Here is a 25,994-nt window from a genome sequence, read left to right on the forward strand (position 1 = left end):
TTTAATCTGTCCATCTGTGGTCTGTGTGGGGAAAGAAGATATATGTTCCAGTCTTCCCAGGAAGGGTCACATGCTACTACCTCACCCATGGTTTTAACTTAAAGGCCCTTGATGACAGAGAATGTTCAACGTGTTCCTTCTAGCACAGAGTGCTGTTGAACTTGGTTCATGCAGAGGAGCTGCTCGCATCTAAGCTTCCCCTGTGACTGGTACCCAACCTCCCTGACCACAGAGACACACCACCCCTCCAGGGCTGAAGATGCTCCACCCTGCCCAAGACTCTCTGCTTGGTTGTTTGGGACAGGAGGACTAGTTCAGCCAGGGTGTTCTGAAGCTTTGGGGACACTCTCATTTCTAGATGCTGCCAATGAGGCTCAAGGGGGTCATAGGCAATTTGCTTCTTGTACCCATCTTCCGCTTTTCTCCAAGACTGTGCCCTGAGCACCCTGGCCACAGCTGCTCTCGGGCTTGCAAGTTCCCCAGGAGACAGGCCCATTGTTACCCTTCCTATAGTCAGCAGGTGTGACCTAGGATAAAGAGAGGCTAGGAGATCTCAGGAGAAGGGGATACAACTTTTAATGACTCTGGGATTTAGTGGTCACTCATCTCCATCACCTCACGATCAATATTTTCCACACAGCCTACAAACCTAGACTTCCCAGTATGGTCTTAGCCTCAGGCCCTTGATGAAAGGCAATGTCCCAGATAAAAACCTCCTTCAGTGCTGGCCACCGCCTCCTATGGGGCTGTCGTATCATTGGCTGTCTGATCCCCTAGCAGGCATGTGGCTGTGTGCTCTCCTTCCTGTTCTCTTTGGCTGTCCCTCTGGCTCTGCCATTTCTGGACCGAGAGCCTGGCTGTTGCCAAGGCAGAGCCCTCATTTTGACCGTCCTGGAGATGTAATTGTGGGGGGCAGCTTCTCCATCTTTCGCTTCTCTGATGGTATCCTGTCTAATTCCACTGCCCCACCAGCTGGGCTGCAGACTTCAGGGTAAGTGCCTGATGCGGGGTAGGGGTCTCTGAAAGCCAGAAGCAGCTTTACAAGGTTGTGTGAAGCCTTGGATGAGGGCTGATTCTCAGACCCAGCTACATGGCCACGTCCTTTCTCTGTACAAACATAGTGGTTCTGCTGCCCTCCTTTTATATCACCTCCCTCCCTCTTTCTTTCTTATTTGTAACATCCTGAAATCTAGAGTGTTCATATATTGGCTGAAATGTATATGCTCCACAGGTCAGGTGTTAAAATAGGGTCAGGTAGGCATATTTGTTGAATGAATACATGTGTAATTAATAGATGTGTTTATCAGCCATCAGCCCCTGTGGTTCCTCTGGACTGTGTTCCCTTTGCTTGTTATTTATTTAAGAGTCTTATGTTGCCTCCAATTCATTAGTTAATTATGAGATAATTGTGTAGGCCTAGCTTCCTGAGACCAGCTGTGTAGACTGTGCTTTGGTCTCTGCCTCACAGAGATCCACCTCCTCCTTCCTCCTGAGTGGTGGAATTAAACAAGTGGACCACCAAACCCAGCTCATGTGATAGGTCTTCAAATGTCCCTCCTGTCTTCTGAAACTCTCCCTCTGATTACTGTCTCTACATTCCCTCTGGCTCCCTTTGACTCCTCTGGAATGTTCTCCTGTGACATCGCTGTACAAGTGTTTGCGGAGATGTACGTTTCTACTCAGATCACTTTAGTCACAGTGTTCATTCTTGTTCCGTTGTGAACCATAATGAGTGATAAATGTGGGCTTCTCTTTCCCTCAGTGTCTCCATGTGGGGCTACCGGGTGGCCCAGAGTTTCGTCTTTGCCATTGAGGAGATTAATAGGAGTGCTCACTTGTTGCCCAATTTGACACTTGGCTTCTCCATTCGAAACTCTGGGGACTCAGTGCATGGAGCCCTCTATGAGACAATGGGCTTTCTCACAGGGCAGGAGGAGCCCATCCCCAACTACACATGCCAGCATGGCTCTCCTCAGGCTGCCTTGGTTGGGGACACACGCTCATCCCTGTCTGTCTCCATGGCCAGACTTCTGGGGCTGTACAAGTTTCCCCAGGTGAGTTGCTCAAAGCCTTATTCCTTCATGAATGTAGTGTAATGCCTTAATGATGGTAGTGAAATTTAGGTGATGGTCACAGTAATGAGCTCCTCTATTGAGGAGCCAGGTTCCCTGAATATTCTCCATGTCCAACATGGTTCTCTCCTCCATGTATAGATAGTTTAGAGAGAAGCATTATTCCCCTGCATTGACCAGAAAACTGAGGAGATGCCTTTTTTATTATTTTAAAAATACTTTAATAGGTCTGTTTATTTTTAATTGTGTATTTTGTCTGTATATGTATATGCATATGCATATGTATATGTATAATGTGTATATATACACACAGAACATGGGTACCTGGTGCCCAGGGAAATCAGAAGAGGGCATTGCATTTCCTAGAACTGAAGGTACACATGACTTTTAGCTGTCACAAGGGTGCTATGATTTGAACCCAGGTTTTCTGAAAGAGGAGCAAGTAGTGTTAACCACTTACCTGTCTCTCCAACACTTTATCATCATCGTCATCGTCATCATCATCATCATGATCATCATGAGAGAGAGAATGTGTGTGTGTCTGTGTGTCTGTGTATGTGTGTGTATGTGTGTGTGTATGTATATGTGTGTGTATGTGTTTGTGTGTATGTGTATGTGTGTGTACTCCATACCAGTGCCATTGTGCTTTTATGGATGTCAGAAGACAACATTTGGGAGTCAGTTTTTTTCTTATACTTATGTTGGTTCTAGGAATTAAACTCAGGTTTGTGAACTCGGCAGTGTAATTGTTTCTGCTAGGATGGCAGGGAGTCTGGGGACTCAGAAGCCCAGGAACCACATAGCTCTGAAGGGAGAAGGTGTCCCAGTGCAGGGGATTCTGAGACACAGGGGCCGAGGAACAACCTCTGAGTTGGGACAGTGTCCCAAGGGAAGGGCATCCTGTGACATAGGAGCCCAAGAACCTCCAGGAGACCCCAGAGCCCACCCAGCTCTGAGAGGAAGGCTCCTCAGCAGAGGAGTTGCAGCTCCCAGGGGAGGGTACCGGGCTAAGCTGAGGAACTGAGGAGCTCAACTCCACCCTGCTGCTTTAATTCTTCCCTTCTTCTCTTCATTTCTCGTCTTCCTCCAATGAGAGAGTCCACCAGGAAGCGTAGCTCATACAAGAGATCTGTTAGAGGGTCCAGGGAGAGGAGGGATGACCGAGGAGTGCCTCTGCTCCCAGGTGTACATAGCAGGGAGTTAAACAAAGAATGGGTGTTACAGACTTTCTTAGGGGGCAGAGCTTTCAGATTGAGGATTGGAGGGATTTCAGTTCCTGAACTTGGGGGGCTCAGGGACTGCTGGGTTTTCCTGCTCATGGATTGGTAGCTTTTTTTTCACTCTTGTTCTTGCCGTCTTGAGAACTTCTGTGGCAGCATTTTTTTCTTTTTAAAATTAAAAAAATTATTTATCTTTATTGGTTATTTTATTTATTTACATTTCAAATGTTGTCCTCCTTCCTAGTTTTCCCTCGGCAAACCCACTATCCCATCCCTCCTACCCCTTGCCTCTGTGAGGGCGCCCCCACCCCACTTCCACCTCACTGTCCTAGCATTCCCCTACAATAGGGTATTGAGCCTCCACAGGACCAAGGGCCTCCCCTCCCACTGATGCCAGCTAAGGCAGTTCTCTGCTACATATGCAGCTGGAGCCATGGGTCCCTCCATGTGTACTCTTGTTTGGTGGTTTAGTTCCTGGGAGCTCTGGGGAGGGGGTTGGTCTGGTTAGTTGATATTGTTCTTCCTATGGGATTGCAGTCCCCTTCTGCTCCTTTAATCCTTCCCCTAGCCCTTCCAGTAGGGTCCCCATGCTCAATCTGATGGTTGGCTACAAGCATCTGTATCTGTATTGGTCAGGCACTGGCAGAGCCTCTCGGGGACAGCTATATCAGGCTCATGCCAGCAAACACGTCTTGGCATCAGCACTAGTGTCTGGGTTTGGTTTCTGCAGGTGGGATGCTCCATGGGTGGAGTGGTCTCTGGGTGCCCTTTCTCATTGTCCCTGCATTTCCTTTAGACAGAAACAATTTTGGGCTAATATTTTTGAGATGGGTGGGTGTCCCCATCTCTCAAGTGGGGGCCATGCCTAACCTCTGGAAATGGTCTCTACAGGTTCTCTTTCCACTTCCTTGGGTATTTCAGCTGTGTCATCCCTGTTGGGTCCTGGGAACCTCTTGCTTTCCTGGCATCTGGGACTTTCTAGTAGCTATTCCCAGTTTCCACCCCCCACTGCTATATATTTTTGTTCAATTCCCTGACCCTCTATATTTCTCCCTGTTTCCTCCCACACCCGATCATACCCCCCTTCCCCCTGTCCCTCCCAGGTCCCTTTCTCTCTCTACCTTCCATGATTAATTTGTTCCCCCTTCTAAGTAGGACTGAAGCATCCAGTCTTTTTTCTTCTTCGACTTTCATATATGGTCTGTGAGTTGGAGAAGGTACCATGAGATGCTGAGAAGGTATATTCTTTTGTTCTAGGGTGAAATGTTCTGTAGATATCTGTTAAAATCAATTTTGTTCATAACTTCTGTTAGTTTCACTGTGTCTCTGTTTAGTTTCTGTTTCCATGATCTGTCCATTGGTGTAAATGTGGTGTTGAAGTTTCCTACTATTATTGTGTAAGGATCAATGTGTGCTTTGAGCTTTAGTAATGTTTCTTTTGCAAATGTAGGTGTCCTTGCATTTGGGTTATAGATGTTTGGAATTGAGAGTTTATCTTGGATTTTTCCTTTGATGAGTATACAGTATCCTTCCCTATCTTCTTTGATAACTTTTGGTTGAAAATCTATTTTATTGGATATTAGAATGGCTACTCCAGTTTGTTTCCTGGACAATTTGCTAGGAAAATTTTTTTTCAGTCTTTTACTCTGAGGTAGTGTCTGTCTTTATCATTAACTTGTGTTTAATATATGTATCTAGATGCTGGGTCCTATTTATATATCCAGTCTGTTAGTCTAGGTCTTTTTATTGGGGAATGAGTCCATTGATGTTGAGAAATATTAAGGACCAATAATTGTTGCTTCCTGTTATTTTTGTTGTGGTAGAATTATGTTTGTGTGGTTCTCTTTTTTGGGGTTTGTTCTGAGACTATTAATTTCTTGCTTTTTTTTTTTTGAGTGTAGTTTCCCTCCTAGGGTTGAGTTTTCCTTCTATTAGCCTATGTAGGGCTGAATTTGTGGAAAGATATTGTTTAAATTTGGTTTTGTCATGGAATATCTTGGTTTTGCCATCTATGGTAACTGAGAGTTTTGTTGGGTATAGTAACTCGGGCTGGCATTTTTTGTTCTTTTAGGGTCTGTATGACATCTACCCAAGATTTTCTGGCTTTTAGAGTCTCTGTTGAGAAATCTGGTGTGATTCTGATAGGTCTGCCTTTATATGTTACTTGACATTTTTACCTTATTGCTTTTAATATTCTGTCTTTGCTCTGTGTATTTGGTGTTTTGATTATCTTAATCTGTACATTTTTTATTGGATATTTTCTTTATTTACATTTCAAATATTTCCCCCTTTCCAGGTCTCCGCTTTGGAAACCCCCTATCCCATCCCTCCTCCCCCTGCCTCTATGAGGGTGCTTTCCCACACACCCACTCCCATCTTCCCTCCCTGGCATTCCCCTACACTGGGGCATCGAACACCCTCAGGACCAAGGGCCTCTCCTCCCACTGATGTCCAACAAGGGCATCCTCTGCCATGTATGTGGCCAGATCCATGGTTCCTCCGTGTATATTCTATGGTTGGTGGTCTAGTTCCTGGGAAGGTCTGGCCTGTTGATGTACAGAGCCATATTGGGGCAGTCTTGCACTTGGTCAGAGTTTGACTTTGGTCAAGGTTAACTTCTCCCAGTTAGCCAGGATCCTGCTCCACCTAGGGTGGAGTGCACGTAGTAAAGGTTAAGTTCATTGTTCTTCCTGGTATAGGAATTCCTGAATTAAACAGGTGACCCACCCAGCTGCCGGAGCAGTCAAGACGAAGACCTCCAAGAGAAGCTAGACAACTTCCACCGGAACTCAGCCTGGAGTCTGGGGGGAAGGGTTTGCCCGAACTGTTAAAAGGTCCGGCGCCATTAAAGTTTACGGCTTCGATCAGTGAACATTGACTTAGCCGTACTTTCTTTTCGCCGCTCTTCCCTATGACCCCAAAATTCTCTCAACAGGTAACCCAGTTTACATGTAGCTGCTGGCGGCTACATGTTGACACTGTTGCTCCATCCATGGGGCTGCAAACCCCTTCAGCTCTTTTAGTCCCTTTTTTAACTCCTTCACTGGGGACCCCATGATCAGTTCAGTGGTTGGCTGTAAACATCAACCTCTGTCTTTGTCAGGCTCTAGCTGTGCCTCTCAGGAGACAGCGATATCAGGCTTCCATTAGCAAGCACTTCCTGGCATTCACAATAGCAACCGGGTTTGGTGACTGTATATGGGATGGATCCCCAGGTGGGGCAGTCACTGAGTGGTCTTTCCTTCAGTCTCTGCTCCACACTTTGTCTCCATATTTCCTCCTGTGAGTATTTTGTTCCCCCTTCTAAGAAGCACTGAAATATCCACATTTTGATGTTCCTTCTTCTTAGGCTTCATATGGTCTATGAATTGAATCTTGGGTATTCTGAACTTTTGGGCTAATATTCATTTATCAGTGAGTATATACCGTGTGTTTTCTTTTGTGATTGAGTTACCTCACTCAGGATAGTATTTTCAAGTTTCTAGTCATTTTGCCTGCGAGTTTCATGAAGTCATTGTTTTAAATAGCTGAGTAGTATTCCATTATGTAAATGTACCACATTTTCTGTATCCATTCCTCTGTTGAGGGACATTTGGGTTGTTTCCAGCTTCTGCCTATTATAAATATGACTGCTAAGAACATAGTGGAGCATGTATCCTTATTACATACTGGAGCATCTTCTGGGTATATGGCCAGGAGTGGTATAGCAAGGTTCTTAGGTAGAATTATGTCTAATTTTCTCAGGAACATCCAGACTGACTTCCAGAGTGGTTTTACCAGCTTGCAATCCCACCAGCAATGGAGGAGTGTTCCTCTGTCTCACCAGCATCTGCTGTCACCTGGGTTTTTGATCATAGCCATTCTGACTGGTGTGAGGTGGAATCTCAGAGTTGTTTTCATTTGCATTTCCCTGATGACTAAGGATGTTGACCATTTCTTTAGGTGCTCCCCAGCCATTCAGGTTTCCTCAGTTGAGGACTCTCTGTTTATCTCTGTTCCCGATTTTAATATAGTTATTTGGTTCTTTAGAATCTAACTTCTTGTATTCTTTGTATATATTGGATATTAGCCCTCTATTGGTTGTAGGATTGGTAAAGATCTTTTCTCAATCTGTTGGTTGCCATTTTGTCCTTCTGATAGTGTCCTTTGCCTTACAGAAGCTTTGCAATTTTATGAGGTCCCATTTGTCAATTCTTGATCTTAGAGCATAAGTCATTGGTGTTCTGTTCAGGAAAATTTCCCCTGTGCTCATGTGTTCGAGACTTTTTTCCATTTTCTCTGCTATTAGATTCAGTGTATCTGGTTTTATGTGGAGGTCCTTGATTCACTTGGACTTGAGCTTTGTACAGGGAGATAAGAATGGACCAGTTGCATTCTTCTACATGCTGAAAGCCAGTTGAAGCAGCACCATTTGTTGAATAATTCTATCTTTTTTCACTGGATGGTTTTAGCTCCTTTGTCAAAGATAAAGTGACCATAGGTGTGTGAGTTCATTTCTGGGTCTTCAATCCTATTCCATTGATCTATCTTCCTGTCACTGTACCAGTACCATGCAGGTTTTTTTTTTTATCACTATTGCTCTATAGTACTGCTTGAAGTCAGGGATGGTTATTCCCCGAGAAGTTCTTTAATGTTGAGAATAGTTTTTTCTATCCTGGGTTTTTTTTGTTATTACAAAAGAATTTGAGAATTGCTCTTTCTAACTCTATGAAAAATTGAGTTTGAATTTTGATGGGGATTTCATTGAATCTGTATATTGCTTTTGGCAAGATGCCCAGTTTTACTATATTATTCCTATCTATGATTATGGGAGATCTTTCCATCTTCTTAGATCTTCTTCGATTTCTTTCTTCAGAGACTTGAAGCTCTTGTCTTATAAATCTTTCACTTGCTTGGTTAGAGTCACACCAAGATACTTTATATTGTTTGTGACTATTGTGACGGGTGTGACAGTATTTGGGTATGGAGCTCTGTGGCACAGGATCAGCTCTGGGAGCAGGCTGATGTTTCGATTATTATGTGACAGGAGGAATTTCTTTTCTGGTTCAATCTATTTGGTGTTCTGTAGTCTTCTTGTATGTTTATGGGCATCTCTTTTCTTTTTTTTCCTCCACATTTTTGACAACATGTGCTGTTGCCTGAGGTTTTGGTCTTAGCCATTCTGATTGGTGTAAGGTGGAATCTCAGGGACATTTTGATTTGCATTTCTCTGATCACTAAGGACTTTGAACATTTCTTTAGGTGTTTCTCAGCCATTCGAGATTCCTCTTCTGTGAATTCTCCATTTAGTTTTATATCCCATTTTTTGATTGGGTTGTTTGTTTTTTTGGGTGGTTAGCTTCTTGAGTTATTTATATATTTTGGATATTAGCCCTCTATTGAATGTGGGATTAGTGAAGTTTTTTCCCCAATCTGTAGGTTGCCAATTTAAAGGGAGACATAACAACAGAAAGAGAAGAAATTAAAAAAAAAAATCAGATCCTACTACAAAAGCCTATACTCAACAAAAGTGTAAAGTCTAGATGAAATGGATGCTTTTGTAGACAGATACCACGTCCAAAGTTAAATCAAGAACAGGCAAACTATCTAAAAGGGCCAAATCACATAAGGAAATAGAAGAGGTCATTAAAAACCTCCCAACCAACAAAGGCCCAGGGCCAGATGGATTTAGTATAGAATTCTATTAGACCTTCAAAGAAGACCTGATACCAATATTCCTCGAACTGTTCCATAAAACAGAAACAAAAGGAGCACTGCCTAATTCCTTCTGTGGAGCTATGATTGCTCTGATACCCAAACCACAGAAGCACCCAACCAAAAAAGAGAACTTCAGACCAATCTTGCTGATGAATATCAATGCAAAAATACTCTTGTAAAGTGAATCCAAGAACACATCAAAACCATCATTCAACACAATCAAGTAGGCATCATCCCAGGGATGCAAGGTTGGTTCAATATACGAAAATTCATTAATGTAATCCACTATTATAAACAGAGAAAAAAATCACATGATCATCTTTTTAGATGCAGAAAAAAACATTTGACAAAATATAACACCCCTTCATGTTAAAAATATTGGAAAGATCAGGAACTCAAGGCCCATACCTAAACAATAAAAGAAATATACAGCAAACCAACAGCCAATATCAAATTAAATGAAGACATACTTGAAGGAATCCCATTGAAATTGGTGACAAGACAAGGATGCCCACTCTCCCCATATCTATTTAGTATAGTACTCAAAGTGCTAGCTAGAACAATAAGACAGCAAAAAGAGATCAAGAGGATACAAATTGGCAAAGAAGAAATAAAGGTATCACTATTTGTAGATGATATGATAATATATATAAGTGACTCCAAAGACTCTACCAGAAAACTTCTCTAGTTGATAAACAACTTCAACAAAGTGGCTGGATACAAAATTAACTCAAATAAATCAGTATCCTTCTTTTATACAAATGATAAACAGACTGAGAAAGAAATTAGGGAAAAAACTCCCTTCACAATAGCCACAAAAATACAAAATATCTTGGGGTAACTCTAACCAAACAAGTGAAAATCTGTATAAAAATAACTTCAAGTCTCTGGGGAAAGAAATCAAAGAAGATCTCAGAAAATGGAGAGATCTCCCATCCTCATGGATTGGCAGAATTTACATAGTAAAAATGGCCATCCTACCAAAGGCAATCTACAGATTCAATGCAATCCCCATCAAAATCCCAACACAATTCTTCAAAGACATGGAAAGAGCAATTCTCTTATTCATCTGGAAAGGCAAAAAACTCAGAATAGCAAAAACAATACTGATCAATAAAGGAATGGCCGGGAAATCATCATCCCTGACCTCAAGCTTTACTGCAGGGCAATAGTGATAAAAACTGCAAGGTATTGGTACAGAGACAGACACATTGACCAATGGAACAAAATTGAAGACACAGAAATAAAACTACACATTTGTGGACACTTGTTCTTTGACAAAGGAGCCATCATATACAATGGAAAAAAAGAAACCATCAACAAATGGTGCTGGTGTTGATATGTAGAAAAATGAAAATAGACCTATATTTGTCACCTTGCACAAAGCTTAAGTCCAAGTGGATCAAGGACCTCAACATAAAACCAGATACATTGAATCTAATAGAAAAAAAGTGGGAAAGAGTCTTGAACTCATTGGCTCAGGGGGAAATTTTCTAAGCTTAACTCCAAAGGTGCACTCTCTAAGATCAAAAATTGATAAATGGGACCTCATGAAACTAGAAAGCTTCTGTAAGGCAAAAGACATAGCCAATAGGGCATCTCTTTCTTTAGGTTAGGGAAGTTTTCTTCTATAATTTTGTTGAAGATGTTTGCTGGCCCTTTGAGCTGGGATCTTCCCTTTCTTCTATACCTATTATTCTTATGTGTCCTGGATTTCCTGGATGTTTTGGGTTAGGAGCTTTTTGTTTTTTGCATTTCCTTGACTGTTGTGTCAATGTTTTATATGTTATCGTCTGCACCTGTGATTCTCTATCTCTTGTATTCTGTTGGTGATACTTGAATCTCTCACTCCTGATCTATTTCTTAGGTTTTCTATCTTCAGGGTTGTCTCCCTTTGTGATGTCTTTATTGTTTTTATTTTCATTTTAAGATCATGGATAGTTTTGTTCAATTCTGTCACCTGTTTGGTTGCGTTTTTCTGTATTTCTTTAAAGGGTTTCTGTGTTTCCCTGTAAGGGCTTCTACTTGTTTATCTCTGTTCTCCTGTATTTCTTTAAGGGAGTTATTTATGTCCTTCTTAAAGTCCTCTATCATCATCATGAGATGGGATTTTAGATCAGAATCTCACTTTTCAGGTGTGTTGGTGCATCCAGGGCTTGCTGTGGTGGGGGAACTGGGTTCTGATGACACCATGTAGGACTGGTTTCTGTTGCTTATGTTCTTGTCCTTGCCTCTCCCCATCTGGTTATCTCTGGTATTAGCTGGCCTTGCAGTCTCTGACTGGAGCCTGTTCCTCCTGTGAGCCTGTAAGCCTGGCTGTGTCAGCACTCCTAGGTGTCAAGCTGTCTCTGGGTGTGATTGGGGTGTGGCGGGCTCAGCACAGGGTCTGATCCTCCAAGACAGCATCTTATGGCAGCCATGGGCTGGGTCAGGAAGGGCAAGTAGATTGCCACTTTGATGACTCTTACAGTGCTCCAATAGCATTCTTCTACATGCTGACCTCCAGTTGAACCAGCACCATTTGTTGAATAATTCTATCTTTTTTCCACTGGATGGTTTTAGCTCCCTTGTCAAAGATAAAGTGACCATAGGTGTGTGAGTTCATTTCTGGGTCTTCAATCCTATTCTGTTGGTCTATCTTCCTGTCACTGTACCAATACTATGTAGTTTTTATCACTATTGCTCTATAGTACTGCTTGAGGTCAGAGATGGCTATTCCCCCAGAAATTCTTTAATGTTGAGAATAGTTTTCTTTATCCTGGGTTTTTTTGTTATTCCAAAAGAATTTGAGAATTTGTTTTAATTACCCCCATTCAGGTGACCTGAGCTGTCTTTGTACCTTACATAGGGAACAAAACTTATCAGTAAGCTGGTTTTGACATAGGAACTGGAGCTGATATTTGGGTCTAGGCAATTGAATCATGCTACCAACTTCCTTCTTCCTCACTGATGTTCTCTAAAACCTAGCCATCACTGCCTTTCCCACAAGGGTGCCTGTATCTCATGATCATCTCTTCAGTTCATCGTTTTAACAGGTGGCTTGAGGATAATTTTATCCATTTAAGCTTAACAATTCAGTGGCTTTTTATCTTAGAATGATTTTTACAGGTGACTTGAAAACATCTTCATCTTCCTGCAAAGAGACATCTCCTTTAACCCAGTTGTCTACCCCATCCCACTATTCCTACCTTGAGCAACCTCTAATCTACTTTCTGTCTCTGTGGATCTGCCTTTCCTGGTCATTTCATATGAGCAGACTCACACTATGTGTAGATACCTGGGCTGGCTCCTTTCATTGAGCCTGCTTTTAACCTTTATCCGTGCAGTATGTGCCAACATTTTACTCCTTACTAGCCATTATTGTTAAGTGATGATACAGCTCTGAGGGGAATGGTGTCCTGGCAGTCAAGAGCCAAGGAATACCACAGAGTCACAGTGCATGGCAAACTACACACAGATTCACCGGGAGGGAAGGACCTAGGAGGGCGGCTGCCTTTGCTCAGGTGAGAAGCCCAAGAGAACTGAGCGGAAGGCATGGCTTATATAGTGTTTCTTGGTGACAGAGCCTTCCAGGGTGGAGCTTTCCAGGGTGGGGATTGCTGGGTTTTCAAGTCCAGAGCTGGGAGTGAGCTCATAATTGGTGGGATTTCAAGTCCTGGGTTTGGGCGTTTCACTCTGAGGGGCAGGGGATGGGTCCCTCTGTTAGGGCAGTCAGAGCCTCTGTGCTGCTGCTGCCGGTCCTCAGGGGAGGGTCCAAGCAACTCATGTGCCTGCCTCGAGGGCACAATTATAGTCCTTTGTCCCAGGGGTCATGAAACTGACATACATAAGGGATGGGAGACTCACTACATCTCCCCCGGACAGAGCTTCAGAGATCTGATCCCTTCACAGATCTCCCAGCCACTTCCCATGGCTGGGAGAAAAATACCACCCCTATGAATCCATTAACACTTTGAGTGGTCATAGCCCTCCAGATACAATCACTTTCCAGAAGCCCATCTGCTGGAAACCAGTTCCCAACATATTAACCTTCTGGCAACATCTCAGATTCAAACCACAATAGTCATTGCAAGGGCTGCGTGTGACTCAGCTTGCATGGCACTAGCCTACCTCATATAAGAGTCTGATCTCTGGTGCTCCTGTAGTGCAGCAGTCTGCAAGTGGAGACACAGGATCTATGTACACTGCTCTCCTCAGCTATATAGTAAGATGGGGGCCAACCTGGTCTAGTTGAGACACCCCCAATATCTGTCTGTCTGTCTGTCTGTCTGTCTCTCCCTCCCTCCCTCCCTCCCTCCCTCATTCCCTCCCTCCCCTCTCTCTCATGTTCATGTAAGCGTTTGTATGGAGGTTCTGATTTAAATCCATTTGTTTTTTGACTAAGGTCTATAATTTTGAACAAATTCTAGTCTCTTTGAATATCTCACATTCAAAGTCTTCCTTCTTCCTGTAGTGGCTTTCCCCTTTCCTTTGAAACTGAGACCATGTAGTTCTCATGATTGTATAGAAGGTCATATCTATAAACACTTGAGGGTAGCTTCTCACTAATGCATTTCTGAGGTGTCTGTAAACTATGTAACTTTTTTTGAGACCATCTTACCTTGAAGGCTCATCTAGTTTAGAACTCACTATGTAGATCAGGCTGGCCTTGGAATTGCAGCAATATTCTCCTGCCGCAGGTGCTGCGTTGCAGGTGTATTTTATCATGCCTGAATCCAAGGCATGTTTATTATTTCTATCTTTTGAAATTCTGGCATAGTTAATATATATATATATATATATATATATATATGTCTGAAAATATGAGTGACTGTGTGTATTTGTGTGTTTGTGTGTGTTCACATATGTGTATGCGCCCATGTGTTGTTGGCTTCCTTCATCACTCCCCACATATCCCTTGAGTCAAGATATCTCCCTGAATATAAGATTCATGCTTTCTTGGCTAAGCTCCACCCAACCTCCTGTGTGTATCCCTCTTAGAGATGACGTTATTACCATGAAAGGGATGCCCAACTAGTCATACGAGTGCTAGGATCTGAGCTCCTAGCCTTGTAATTTTGCAGCAAGTGCTTTTAGCCATCATGATATCTTTATATACCCTCAAATTTATGCATATTTAACTGAGTAGAACTTCATTATTCTCCTTTGTACATGATGACATACTTTGTTTCTGTTTTTTGCAGGTGTGTGTGTATGTGTGTGTGTTCTCTGTGTAGCCAAGCTGCCCTTGAACTCTTGATTCTCTTTCCTCAGATTCCTGAGTGTTCTGCACTACCATGCCCAGAACAGAAACATGATGTATTTATTGAACATTTTAAAAGAACTTCTTGCTTTCCAACTTGTATGGCTCCAAGATAAGTTTCAGTTAAATTTGAGTTACAGGGACTGGAGAGATGGCTCAGGGTGAAGAGCGTTGGCTATTCTTGCAGAGGACATAAGTTCAATTCACAACACCCACATCACCGGTGGCTCATATTCATGTGTAACCCCACTTCCAGGAATATGACTCCCTATTCTGTCCTCCAAGGGCAATAGACACACATATGGTGCACAGTTATACACACACGCATATTATCCATGGATAATAAAAAAAATTGAGTTTCAGAGAAACAATGAATTGGTTTTACTCTGAGTGTGTCCCAATATTTCTATTAAAATATAGTTTGTTTTTAATTAGTAATGTGTATTTCATGGGACAAACTTATGCATAGAAATGGTCATTGTTTATATGCAGTCCAAACATAACTGAATATCTTCTATGCTGTTGTATAGCCTGGCAAGACACAGGATGCATGAGATCTAGTCAGCCTTATCTTTCCACATGAAGTAACCGTATGCTAGGGCCTTTATATTAGTTCAGCATCACCTTTATACATCTCGTAGTGGCAGGAGAAGGCTTTTGCACTCATACCCTGAGGATGAACACCCACATTCTCTGCCTCTCAAAACAAAACAAACAAAACAAAACCCGACATACAGAACGCACTTGTCATATGTCCGAGAACTTTCTGTTTTGAGAACATACTACCATCTTTTCCTGGACAGGTTGATAAATCAGACGCATATTTCTCTCAAACATGGAAAAATCACATAATGGAGATCTGATAAAAGCTCATAAGGTAATAGTTTATAGCAGGGCCAGCAAGATGACTGACTGGGTAAAGGTGCTTACTTCCAAGCTGGATGGCTCAGTTTGAGTCTTTAGAGCCCGCCTGGTGGAAGAAAACCAGCCTCCGCCATGTGTCTTCTGACCTGTACACATGCAGCATCACAGGAAGACAGGCAGGCACACGCAGTTTCTAAAGGAAAACATAACAGGTGTGTGCAAAGCAGAGAGTCAAATAAAGCCAAGCTTAGATGTGAGAAGAAAATATGAGGGGCAGGGCAGATGGATGCTGAGGGAAGGGTGAGTAGAGTTAGGGCTCTGGGATTCCCTGAAGAAACCACAGGGCAGTCTGGGATGACCAGTGAGGAAGGGCCACAGAGGCTGGGATGACCAGTGAGGAAGGGCCACAGAGGCTGGGATGACCAGTGGGTAAGGGCCACAGAGGCTGGGATGACCAGGGAGGAAGGGCCACAGAGGCTGGGATGACCAGTGGGTAAGGGCCACAGAGGCTGGGATGACCAGTGAGGAAGGGCCACAGAGGCTGGGATGACCAGTGAGGAAGGGCCACAGAGGCTGGGATGACCAGTGAGGAAGGGCCACAGAGGCTGGGATGACCAGTGAGGAAGGGCCACAGAGGCTGGGATGACCAGTGAGGAAGGGCCACAGAGGCTGGGATGACCAGTGAGGAAGGGCCACAGAGGCTGGGCAGAGCCCGCACAGTGCCCAAAGCATAGTGTTCAAGTGCTTTCATGAAAATCTTCATGTTTTAGATTATATACATTTATGTGCATGTATATATGTCTTCGCGTCTATGAAACAAGTGAGGGAGGAAGCCAGGAGCAGGTGTCAGATTTCCTGGAGCTGGAGTTACAGGTAGTTGTGAGCTACCTGATGTGTGTGTTAGGAATTGAACTTGGGTCTTCTACACGAAGAACAAGGCCAGCCAGGCGGTGGCGGTGCACGCCTGTGATCCCAGCACTTGGGAGGCAGAGGCAGGTGGATTTCTGAGTTTGAGGCCAGCCTGGTCTACAGAGTGAGTTCCAGGACATCCAGGGCTACAGAGAAACCCTGACTTGAAAAAACCAAAACCAAAACCAAAACCAACCCCTCCCCCCGCCAAAAGAAAAGAAGAACAAGGTCTTGAACTGCTGAGCTTTCTCTCCAGCCCCATCCTCTGGCATTTGATCCACACCGTTATCCTGCTCCTGAGTCCTGGATCTCACCCCTCTCCTGTTGCCTGCCTCTCCCTTGACAGGTCAGTTACTCGTCTTCGCTGCCCAGCCTGAGCGACAAGACCCAGTTTCCATCCTTCATTCGGACCCTGACTAGTGACCTCACATCCTCCCGTGCAGTCACCCAGCTGATCATCCACTTTCAGTGGTCCTGGGTGGTCATTCTGGCCCACGATGATGACTTTGGGCAGCAGGCCAGCTCTCTGGCCACTCAGCAGCTGAGCCCAGCTGGGGTTTGCATTGAATTCTGCTTCCACGTCCCTTCCCATCAGTCCTTGGGGAAGATTGAAGAGGCAGTCCAGAAGATGCAGAAATGTACAGCCAGAGTTGTTATTGTTTTTCTAAGTAACGCTAATTTCCAGCTAATCCTGTACGGCTTACTGGCTGTCCCTGTCTCAGGCCAGGTGTGGGTCAGCAAGGACACTCTGCACATGGCACTCGCCCTGACCATCCCAGGCGTCTCCCGGGTGTTGCAGGGCACATTTGGCCTTCTGTATCAGAGCAGCAGGGCTATTGGCTTCCCCGAGTTCCTTGATCACTTGCACCCCAGCCAGACCCCAGAAGACATGTTTATAAAAAAGTTCTGGGAGTTCACCTTTGATTGTACATGGCCCTACCAGAACAGCACAGTGACAGAGGGTGTCCAGGTCTGCTCTGGAAAGGAGAGTCTGAAAAACAAGCCACATCCTTTCCCAGAAGTGAGCAAAATTGATGCTGCTTACTCTGCTGTCTACAGCATCGCCCATGCCCTGCACAGTATGATAGCCTGTGAGCGCCAGGATGGGAAACACACAGACCCCCAGGACTTTCACCCCTGGCAGGTGAGAGAGACGTGTGGAGTGGATGGTTCAGGGACGGCCAGAGAGCAGGACAGTGGCTCTGACAAAGCTATCAGAGGTGCAGCAGGCTGTTTCCTTCAGCAAGAATTTGTTATCCTTGTAACTGAGAGGCATCTTAATATTGGACAAGAGGTCCATACTGTGTGTGTGAGACCTCAGATGTGTCCAGTCACTGTGGGATTGCTTGACTTAGCAAATCAGGATGCCTCAAAATTAATATTTCAGGCAACATCAAATAGATTTTTAACACCTCATTTTGGAGCTTTCCTTAACAGTAGATAATTTTTACTATGGCATGCTGCAAATCAGAATTTCAAATATATATAAAATATTGTTTATATATTTTTCATTAACTGGGTATGTGGTGCATGTATGTAGGCATGCTGGCTTATATGGTGTGGTATGTGTACACATGTCTACAGACATGTGGGAAGGTCTGAGGATGATGTGAGAAACTGCCCTTCAATCACTCTTCTACCTTATTCTTTGGGGCATGGTCTCTCACTGAAACCCAGACCTTGTTGATATGGCTAGTCCTGCTAGTGTGTCTGCTCTGGGCTCCTCCTGCCTCTACCCTCTGAGATTGTAGTTACAGAGCGACCGCCACATCCCCCTGTCATTTAGGTGGTTTTGGGTATTTATAGTCCCACCCACAATGTTGTGTGGCCAGTGCATTCATCACTGAGCTGACTCCCACGTCCTTACCTCATTTTCTATTTATTAGCATTATTTGATAATTTCATATATTTATGTAATTCTGTTTGTTCATATTGGTCCCAGCCCATCTCTCCATGAAATGCATGTATGTGTGTGTGTGTATGTATGTATGTATGTATGCATGCATGCATCTATCTGTCTATCTGTTATCTTCTGCAGTATACTCAGGGTAGACACATTAAGGCTGGTGGCCTAGGAGGGCTCTGTTTTAATTACCCTCATTCAGGTGGCCTGAGTCTCTACCCTGTGCCTCATGAAGATGTATATAGTTTTCAACCTGGTGAATAGTGATAGTTGTTGACATTTTGGCTGAAAGTAACTGATTAGAAATTACACGAGGCCTGGCTTAGTGTCCCATGCCTGTCATCCTAGCACACGTATCTCAGGCAAGAATATTGGGTTCATGCCCAATCTGGACTACAGGGCCAGACGTGGTCACACAGTGAGCATATATGAGTGTGGTGATTCCTGTGTGTGCAATCTATGAAGATGAGTGAATGAGAGGCCAATGGTCAGGGAATTACCGAGTCCCACACAGAGCATGGGCACTCGCACGTGAGAAGCTGCGGATGGCAGGGACAGCCTGTGTCAGTACCTAGAATGGAGACACACAAGCAGAGCACTGTAGGTAAGGCCAAAGGACTGTGGCAGACTGGTTGGTGTGACTAGGAGGCTTGGGTGGCTGGGGTCAGTCTGTGAAAGCCTTGCTAGGGTTTGGAGTCTAAAGAGTATGATAGAAAGTGTGAGGACAATAGTGCACAGCCAAATGAGTCCCCTGAGCCAGCATAACCTTGGGAGGTTTTGGATTGAATTTTAAGGTTGGCACGATGACTCAGCGGGTAGAGGCACTTGATCCCAAGCATGATTGCTGTGCCCCTCATGGCAGCAAGAGAGAATATTCCCGAGAGTTGTTCTCTAAGATTCCAATCTGTGTGAAACACACACACACACACACACACACATATAAACAGTAACTCAGCAACACGCAGATACATATAGAGTGTATTAGGTTTAAAATTGTCTGGATTAATTATAGAATGATTATCAATTATCACTTCAGGAAAGCTAGAACATTGTTGTGAATTCTGAAAACATCACAGGTCTTTGTGTTCCCTATTCCTAATGGGGCCAACTTTTGGTTGAAGTGGCTCTGTAGCAACACAGAGGCCATTTGGACAAGACCCTGAACAATTCCTGAACAGTGTTCAATGTTTCCTTTCCTTCCCCAGCTGCTTCATGTCCTCAGAAAGGTTCACTTCAAGACTCCTGATGGAAATAAGATTATGTTTGATGCCAATGGAGATTTGGTGACAAAATTTGACATTTTTCAAGGGCAGAGGAGCCCCAATGGCATATTTCACTTAGTCCATGTAGGCTTGGTAGACCCTCAAGCCTCCTCAGGGAACAAAATGATGGTCCAATTGAAGCAGGATCTCCAAGTGAGTTCCCTGCGTGCAGAGATGACTGCTGTCCTGGTGCGTTAAAGCTGGGGGAACTTCCATGTCCAAGTTGACTCATTTCTACTGTGCATGAAGTAAATGTGGCTCTGGATCGGGGCAGAGAATTATAACTGACTATGATTTTTACCTTATAAGAGACCTTTATCTGAATAATACTCACTCGCCAGTAAAAATGTATGCATCAGAGCTGGGGTGGAGAGATGTCTCAGTGGATTAAAGTGTTTGCTATGCAGCACAAGGTCTAGACTTTGGGTCTCCAGAACACTTGGACAGGTGGCCCGCCTGTAATTTCATTCCTGGAAGGTAGAGTGGATGAGATGCTCAGAGCAAGTTAACTAGTAAGCCAGCCGTGCTAGTTATCTCTGGGTTTTACTTTGAGCCTCAATGTGCATAGTGGAAAAGCAATGGAGGATGATTCCCAACACTAACCTAGGGCCTCCACATGTACTACATACATGCACAAGATCCCACATGGATGTAAAAGCACACATATACATATCAACATCATAACCCTTGTGTAAAATGGGGGGGGGGGAAGAACATACTATACTACCAAATTAGAATCTGCACCTGATGGTGATTTGAGAGTATTGCCATTGTCTGTGTTCAGGGCCCGCTCTGTGAAGAGGAAGATAGTGACCCAATAAACCAAAACTTTTCCATGGGCCACCTAGGAAGTAGACCCAGCACATACTCTCAGGTTACTTGCTGTGATAAATTTCCCCATCCATGGCAAATACCTGAGAAACAGTATAAGGTGAGGAAAGGTTTTTATTGACTCATGGTGTGTGAGGTCCAAGGCCAGATGGATCCATTGCTTTGTGTGTGTGTGTGTGTGTGTGTGTGTGTGTATGTGAGGCAATATGTCTTGGCAACAGGCATGTGTGGTGGAAGAGGTTTCCCAACTCATGAGGCCCAGTGAGTGGGAGGTGCATCTATAGATAAATAATAAACATATTACATCTTACCAGGGCATGGCCCCCAAGACTCATTTCCTCCAGCTTGGACGTATATCCTATTTCCACTTTCTACAATAGTTCATCAAATTATGAATTCACAGAGGAATCAACCCACTGATTTGGTAAGACGTATCAAGATCCAATGGTTCTTCAAAACCCACCATCTGGCAACCTTCGGACCAAAACACAAAACTTTGGGAGACATTTGATGTTTAAGCGCCAATGTTTACTAAGAAAATGATCTTTTTTTTTGAGATAGGCATGTCTACGTGTGCAGTGTGGTGTATAGAAATGCCTCAGCTTCTTGTGATATGCCAGTAGACAGAGAGCTCTGTTCTCTGTAACTTTTTCTAACTTAGATCTGGCGGCATCTTCAGTTTCCCAATGTTTCCACACGATAATGAGGTTCCCATTCTTGGATTTGTCTAGCATAAAAGACTTGGTTCAGAGGATTGTTTTGAAGTACTTTTTAATGGACTTGATTTGAGGAGTATTTTTGCTCCCTTCTGTCGTGTCAGAGATCTCAGGATTCTATACTCCCATCTTGATAATCCTTGCAAGGAGATGGAGGCGTGCTGAGAAAAGCTAAATCAGCTTTTGTTGGTCCCCCATATATGAGAGGACCACTCAGTGTACTGCGTGTGTGCATGTGTGTGTGCATGCATGTGTGTGTGTGTGTGTGTGTGTGTGTGAGAGAGAGAGAGAGAGAGAGAGAGAGAGAGAGAGAGAGAGTGAGAGAGAGAGAAGGGAGGAGTGGGTACCTACAAATTTTCTGAAGCTTTAGTATTAGAGTTTAATCAAAAACAACCGGGCAGTCAAACTATAAATCTCAACAAGTTTGCAGAGAGGGCCGCCATGTCTTCTGAGTTGTGCATGGAGGCCAGCAAGCAGCCACAAGACTGCAGGGAGCATCAGAGAAAGAAAATGTTAAGAGTATCAAAGGAAGCATGCCAAGGCTATTGGCTGTATCCAAAAGAAAGAAAAAAGAATAAAGAAAGAAACGGTAGTTTTCTGAGTAACTGGGACAAGCAGACTGACTTGACAGAAGGGCATGATAGTACTTCTGTAATGTCTGACAGTATTACAGTTGTTTTATTTTGCATGTGTGGGTACTTGGTTTGCATTCATATTTGTGTCTTATGTGTGCACCTTGTGTCTGTAGAAGTCAGAAGAGGGAATTGGATCCTTTGGAACTTGAGTTCCAGTGTGAGGTGTTGTGTGGCTGCTGGGAATTGACCCCTGCTTCTCTGGAGCAGCAGCATTTACTCCTGACAGCTGAGCTATCACTCTGACCCCTTACCTTCAATTATTGGTGTAGGAGCCATAGAGAGAATGGAGAGACAGCACATCACACTGTTCAGCTAAGTTTTTGAAGCATATAGTCAAAGAAACTGTATTTAGCTCTGTTACACACAATGCTACCTCCACAGTCTGGCGTCACTTGGGACAGAAATGTTTCCTGAAAGGCCTCTCGTCTAGTGGGCTGAGAAGAAACTGTTCTGGTCTGCCTCCTCAGGGTGAGGCCAAGCACCTGTGTCCCTGGAGAGTCACAGTGACACTCTGCTCCTGTTACCAGGTGCCCACCTCCGTCTGCAGTGAAAGCTGCCTTCCAGGGTTCAGCCAAGTGCCCCGCCCGGGAGCCCCCCACTGCTGTTTTGTTTGCAGCCCATGCCCCGAGGGACAGTTTGCAGACCAAAGAGGTAAGGGCTTATGGACCTGAAATCTGAGGGACCCACAGAGCACTGTGAGCCTCCTGAATTTCTCCATTGTTTTAGCTACTTATTTTTTACTGCTGTGAAGAGACACCATGACAAAGGCAGCTTCTAAAAGAAAAGGATTAAATTGGGGGCTTACTTAGAGTTTCAGAGTCCATGACCATGACCGGAAACTTGGCAACCAGGCAGAAATGACACTAAGCAGTAGATGAGAACTTAACTTTCTAATCCAGAGGCAGCAGGTAGGTAGTGATGTGGAAAGTGGGCATTGTGTGGAATTTTTGAATTCTCAAAAGACCACAGTCAGAAACACACTTCCTCTAAGAAGGCTGTACTTCCTAATCCATCTCCTACAGTCTACTGACTAGGAAATAAACATTCAAATATATGAGCCATCATGACAACTCTCATCTACTGAGATGACACGCACCACATCCATCTACTGAGATGTCACAGTCTCTACTTTCCTGTGGACTTTTGGTAGGAATACCACTGAGAATACTGCTCTCATAATTGTTTTTAGGTAAGTGCTTTATTGAGACAGACAAGTGCATGCACCATAATTGTGCAGCCTAATGAATCACACACCAGCAAACACTGCATATACCCTTTGGTCCCTGACCAAGAAACATGATATCACAGGGTGGTAGCAGTACATGCCTTGAATCCCTGCACTGGGAGTCAGAGGCTAGCTGATCTTTATAAGTGAGTTTAAAAGTAGCCTGGTCTACAGAGTAAATCTCAGAATAGCTAAGGCTAAACAGAAAAATGGAAAAAAATGAAAAAGAAACATGGCGTAAGCTATTTTTAGAAGCTTCTACTTATCTCATAAAAACACCCTAACTTCTATGTGGACTGCTTTCACCTGCCTTTTAAACCTCTTATAAGAGGGATTGCATGGTGGATGTTCTGCAACTTCCTTCTTTCTCTGTATTAGTCAAGTTCATCCCAGAAGTTGAACGAAAACAGACCACCACGTTCTGGGCTGTTTGTCTAGAGAACTTACTCCTTTACATGCTGAAATCAGGAAATGCAAAGCCAAGTTGCCATCAGGGCATCAGGGCTTGTTTTATCTTGTGTGTGTGCGTGCGTGTGCGTGTGTGTGTGTGTGTGTGTGTGTGTGCGTGCGTGCGTGTGTGTGTGTGTGTGTCTGTCTGTCTGTCCATCCTCTTCGCGTGCATGTGCGTGTGCGCACGCGCGTGTCTGTCTGTCTGTCTGTCTGTCTGTCCGTCCGTCCCCGTCTTGGTTTGCTGTTTAGTTCTGAGACAAGGCTTTACTAGGCAGCCTTGGCTGGCGTGTATCTCACCGTTTCGACCAGGCTGACCATGAACTGAAAGTTTCCCTCCTCTGCTTTTTACGTGCTGAGATTAAATCATGTGCAGCCACACCCTGCTCCAACTCCCCCTTCTTATTAGACTGTTAGTCCTGTTGGAGCTAGAGTCTACCCTGGTTACTCCATTTAACCTTGTTTACATCATCTCCAGTTTACTCACTCAGAAATACTGAGGAATCCCATTTTGAGATGCTGAGGGACAAGAATCAACAAATATATTTTGGGGGCAGAATTCAATCTAAAACATTTATTAATATGTCCATTTACTGACACAATTGGAGAAAAAAATGAAGCATTAAAAAGCTCACATAATAGAAGAGGATCATGACTGGTGAGTGCAGCCAACTCTGTGATCTCTAGGTTCAGTGAGAGAGATCCTGTCTCAACAACTAAGGTGGAGAGGGTCTAAAAAGGTGGCGTAGCAGTTAGGAGCACTCACACAGTAGCTCACAACCATTTGCAACTCCAGTTTCAAGGGCTCTGATGCCATCTTCTGACTTCTGCTGGTACCATGCTGAGCCTTGTAAAATGGCTTCAAGCACTTGCTGTCAGCTTCGACAACCTGAGTTTAGCTCCTGAGACCCACACGGGGTAAGGAGAGGACCAAATTTCTGAACGTGGTTATGACCTTCAATTGCACACTATGCCATGTCTGAAACTACACACACACACACACACACACACACACACACACGCGCGCGCGTGCGCGCGCGTGCCAAAATGGACAAATGAGATTGAGAAGAAATATAAGCTTTGGGAAATGATTGAGAAACAATATCTGACAATAATCCATGATCTCCACACGCATGTGCATCCAACACACATACATGTATGTACACACAAACATGCCCATACATAAACTCATGTACACTAGGTATGGTTGGGCAGTGTTATAATCACAGCATTTAAGAGGATGAGGAAGGAGGCTGGGGAATTCTGGGTAATCTGCTACTCAGCTACTTCAAAGCCAGTCTGAATTATAGGAGACATTGTTTTTTTTTTTTTTTTTTTTTTTTTTATAGTTAGTTTTTTTTTATTCGATATAATTTATTTACATTTCAAATGACTTCCCCTTTTCTAGCCCCCCCAATCCCCGAAAGTCCCGTAAGCCCCCTTCTCTTCCCCTGTCCTCCCACCCACCCCTTCCCACTTCCCCGTTCTGGTTTTGCTGAGTACTGTTTCACTGAGTCTTTCCAGAACCAGGGGCCACTCCTCCTTTCTTCTTGTACCTCATTTGATGTGTGGATTATGTTTTGGGTATTCCAGTTTTCTAGGTTAATATCCACTTAATAGTGAGTGCATACCATGATTCACCTTTTGAGTCTGGGTTAAGGAGACATTGTTTTAAGACAGAAACAAAACACTCACATAAAACAGATATAGAGTATACATGTTTTTATGCCTCTTCAACTAATATTACCTATTCTAGCCCTGTTCACCAAGAATAATTCATAAATATATTAATTGATGGAGAGTCTGCAAGAGCAGGAAATGTTTGAGATACCTTCCTTCAACTATAGTGTACTTCATATAGTGTAACAGAAATGGTGTTATGTCTCCCACAGACATGAAGAGATGCCTTCTGTGCCCCAAGGAGCAGTACTCGAGCCACAGCAGAGACCACTGCCTGCCCAGGACAGAGATCTTCCTGGCCTTTGAGGAGCCACTGGGCTTCATATTGGCTTTGGCGGCACTCTTGCTGGCTGGTCTGGCTGTCCTGGTTCTTGGCGTGTTCCTGAGGCACCGGGACACACCTGTGGTCAGGGCCAACAACAGGACTCTCAGTTACTTCCTCCTGATCTCTCTTTCCCTGTGTGCACTGTGTGCCTTGCTCTTCCTTGGGAGACCCACCGTTATCACCTGCCTCCTGCGTCAGACCACCTTTGCTGTGGTATTCACAGTGGCTGTCTCCTCTGTTCTGGCCAAGACTCTAACAGTGGTCCTGGCCTTCAGAGTCACCAGGCCACGGAGCAGGATCCAGGTCTGCCTGAACCCTGGTGCTTCGACCTCAGTGGTCCTCATTGCTTCCACAATACAGGCTGTTCTTTGTGGGGTGTGGTTGGCCACCTCCCCACCATTCCCAGACAGGGATATGGTCTCAGAGCCCCAGCACATTGTCATCCAGTGCCAGGAGGGTTCTGGTGCCACCTTCTTCTGTGTGCTGGGCTACTTGGGTTTCCTGGCAGGGGGTACCTTCTCTGTGGCTTTTCTGGCCAGAGGCCTTCCAGATGTCTTCAATGAGACCAAGTTCCTCACCTTCAGCATGCTGCTCTTCTGCAGTGTCTGGACAGCCTTCCTGCCCCTGTACCACAGTGCCCGGGGAAAGTCCACTGTGGCTGTAGAGATCTTCTCCATCCTGGCCTCCACTGCTGGGCTGCTGGGTGGCATCTTCATCCCCAAGTGCTACATCATCTTACTGAAACCTGAGAGGAACACCCCTGCCTGGCTAAGGCAAGGCCATCATGTACAGCAGAATAGGCAGAGTTAGATGCTCTACAGAAGGTGCTAGTCCTCAGGTGTCACCAGGAGCAGTGCTTGGTTTTGATTCATTGTTTCTTTGTGTATCAAAATGTATGATCAAGATTCAAGTGAGATACTTAGGATAAAACACAAGTGACTGCTATCTTTAGTGTGGAGATATAGA

The 25,994-nt window shown here is 44.3% G+C and overlaps 1 protein-coding gene across 2 annotated transcripts; it reads left to right on the forward strand.

Moving 5' to 3' along the window:
- The first annotated feature begins 782 nt into the window (after window positions 1-782).
- LOC127675006 (vomeronasal type-2 receptor 26-like) lies at window positions 783-25,965 on the forward strand. 2 transcript variants are annotated; one of them, XM_052170896.1, is made up of 6 exons: window positions 783-991; window positions 1,763-2,054; window positions 16,351-17,148; window positions 19,113-19,349; window positions 21,879-22,002; window positions 24,916-25,965. In XM_052170896.1, exons 1-6 carry the CDS (start codon window positions 783-785, stop codon window positions 25,836-25,838), a joined length of 2,583 nt encoding a protein of 860 aa, XP_052026856.1. In that variant the 3' UTR covers window positions 25,839-25,965. The 2 variants fall into 2 exon arrangements, with proteins under 2 accessions (XP_052026856.1, XP_052026866.1); XM_052170906.1 differs by having other exon boundaries at window positions 19,113-19,322.
- The last annotated feature ends 29 nt before the right edge of the window (window positions 25,966-25,994 follow it).

This window comes from Apodemus sylvaticus, chromosome 1, assembly GCF_947179515.1.
Source record: "Apodemus sylvaticus chromosome 1, mApoSyl1.1, whole genome shotgun sequence".
Lineage (NCBI taxonomy): Eukaryota > Metazoa > Chordata > Mammalia > Rodentia > Muridae > Apodemus > Apodemus sylvaticus.

Excerpts from the sequence above, each read along its gene's own strand:
- LOC127675006 (XM_052170896.1), top strand. The coding sequence starts at position 783 with ATGTGGCTGTGTGCTCTCCTTCCTGTTCTCTTTGGCTGTCCCTCTGGC. Across the intron at positions 2,055-16,350 it reads GGCTGTACAAGTTTCCCCAG|GTCAGTTACTCGTCTTCGCT; the intron begins GTGAGTTGCTCA and ends CTCCCTTGACAG. Across the intron at positions 19,350-21,878 it reads CCCTGCGTGCAGAGATGACT|GTGCCCACCTCCGTCTGCAG; the intron begins GCTGTCCTGGTG and ends TCCTGTTACCAG.